Source organism: Canis lupus, chromosome 18, assembly GCF_048164855.1.
Source record: "Canis lupus baileyi chromosome 18, mCanLup2.hap1, whole genome shotgun sequence".
Taxonomy (NCBI): domain Eukaryota; kingdom Metazoa; phylum Chordata; class Mammalia; order Carnivora; family Canidae; genus Canis; species Canis lupus.
This window is the reverse complement of record NC_132855.1, coordinates 60,048,520-60,051,031: the sequence shown is the minus strand read 5'-3', so window position 1 is coordinate 60,051,031 and position 2,512 is coordinate 60,048,520. Positions and strand designations below refer to the sequence as shown.

The following is a 2,512-nucleotide window of genomic DNA, read 5'->3' as shown; positions in this document are numbered from 1 at the left end:
GCATCAAAAAATGATATCCAGCTGGAGAATAGAGGGTATTGCCTAGAAGACAGAACTCCATCTGAAGGGAATTTTTGCTACAAAGTTGTATCACATCAACTAATAAATCACTAAGTTCACACACATACACACACACACACACACACACACACACGCTTCCAGATCATTTTTTGTATATTTTTTTATTGGAATTCAATTTGCCAACATATAGCATAACACCCAATGCTCATCCCGTCAAGTGTCTCCCTCAACTCCCATCACCCAGTCATCACAACCCCCCGCCCACCTCCCCTTCCACTACCCCTTGTTCATTTCCCAGAGTTAGGAGTCTCTCATGTTCCCAGATCATTTTAATTCCCAGTTGCTCATTCTCTACAATGTCTGTCACCAAAGCAGGATGAATAAGAGCATTGTAACGGAATTTTTGATTCTGGGCTTCACCCAAAAACCTGAACTGCAAAGAGCTCTCTTCATTGTCTTTCTCCTCATCTACCTTGTGGCCTTACTTGGCAATGCACTGATTGTCATTGCCATAATCTGTAACACCACCTTGCATACACCCATGTATGTTTTCCTTCTGGCACTGGCTATTGTGGATATCATCTGCACAACAAGCATTATACCCAAGATGCTGGGGACCATGCTAACAACGGGAAGGAGTATTTCCTATGAAAGCTGCATGTCACAGCTCTTCTTCTTCACGTGGTCCCTGGGGGCCGAGATGGTTCTCTTCACCACAATGGCCTATGACCGCTATGTGGCCATCTGTTTCCCTCTTCGCTACAGAACTATGATGAACCCCCATATGTGTGTGGCCTTGCTTGGCATTACCATGGTGATTGCTGTAACCAATTCCTGGGTACACACTGGTCTTATCCTGAGGCTGACTTTCTGTGGGCCAAATATCATTGACCACTTCTTCTGTGAGATACCTCCACTTCTGTCTTTGTCCTGCAGCCCTGTGAGGATCAATGAGGTGATGGTGTATGTTGCTGATATTACCCTGGCCATAGGTGACTTCACGCTCACCTGCATCTCCTATGGTTTCATCATTGCTGCCATTCTCCGCATCCACACGGCAGAAGGCAAGAGGAAGGCTTTCTCAACATGTTCATCCCACCTCATAGTGGTGTCCCTTTACTACTCTCCTGTGATCTACACCTATATCCGCCCTGCTTCTAGCTACTCATTTGAAAGGGACAAGGTGATAACTGCACTCTATACTCTCGTGACCCCAACATTAAACCCAATTGTGTATAGTTTCCAAAATAAGGAGATGCAGACAGGGATTCAGAAGGTATTTGCATTTCTGAGACATTAGTGGTTTCAAAAGGTTTTTTATATCAGCTTGACTCCAGAATCGTCTCCTAGAATGTCTCATATTTTACTGATCAATTGTAAACATTTCCTTCCCCTATTCCCTATTCCCTCTTAGGAGTGTTTCATTCCATTAAGAATCATTGCCTTAGCTCCTGATTTCTAAAATGCACTGACTTTCTTAATATTTCATTACTGATTTATACTTATCACTTTGCATATTTCTAAAATATTTTCTTTCATTAAAACTTTCACAACAAACCACAGTAAATGTAAAGTGTTTCTCTCATTCTTATTCTTTTCCCAGCTTTTTCATTGTCCCCACAATTGTAATATAGTGATTTAAAAAAATTTTTAGAGAGATTTTATTGATTCATGAGAGAGAGAGAGAGAGAGAGAGAGAGGGAGGCAGAGACACAGGCATAGGGAGAAGCAGGCTTCATGCCGGAACTGGTGGAAGGACTTGATCCTGGGACTCCAGGATCACGCCCTGGGCTGAAGGCAGACACTCAGCCATTGAGCCACCCAGGGATACCCTGTCCCCACAACTTTATATTTTTAACTTTAACAATGTCTTTAGGGGATCCCCGGGTGACTCAGCGGTTTTGCGCCTGCCTTTGGCCCAGAGCGCGATCCTGGAGTCCTGGGATCCAGTCCTGCGTCGGGCTTCCGGCATGGAGCCTGCTTCTCCCTCTGCCTGTGTCTCTGCCTCTCTCTCTATGTCCAGCATGAATAAATAAATAAATAAAATCTTTAAAAACATTTAAGAATGTCTTTAATGTAATATATGTACCACCTCACATAAATATATATCATGATATATATCCGAACGTCTTTCTAAAAACATGTACATACCTTCTCCTTCCTATATACGTAGATACACAAGCATTTGCCTAGAAGCATACATAAAAATCATATATATTAAAATATTTATACTCACAAAGAAATATTACTTTGAATATAAAATTGATCAGTCTATGAATCAAATCAGTTTTCTCATTTCTGTAATAAGAAAATACATTCCATTACTTTGAAACTTATTTGTGACTCAGGAAGCACCATTTCCCTTGAAATGAATTATAATTAGGGTTCTGCTGCAATGTTTTCAAAATACAGGCACTTTTGTCATACTAATCTTCCTGAAACTATCTAGCTCATGTCACTGTTGCTTGCTTTAGAATCTACTTCATGAAAA

At 41.2% G+C, this 2,512-nt stretch overlaps 1 protein-coding gene across 1 annotated transcript; it reads left to right on the top strand.

Annotated features, from left to right (window-relative positions):
- The first annotated feature begins 397 nt into the window (after positions 1-397).
- Positions 398-1,321, top strand: OR13G1 (olfactory receptor family 13 subfamily G member 1). The gene has a single exon (XM_072784801.1). It carries the CDS (start codon positions 398-400, stop codon positions 1,319-1,321), a length of 924 nt encoding a protein of 307 aa, XP_072640902.1.
- Positions 1,322-2,512: the final 1,191 nt, after the last annotated feature.

Coding starts and splice junctions, on each gene's coding strand:
- OR13G1 (XM_072784801.1), top strand. CDS start 398: ATGAATAAGAGCATTGTAACGGAATTTTTGATTCTGGGCTTCACCCAA.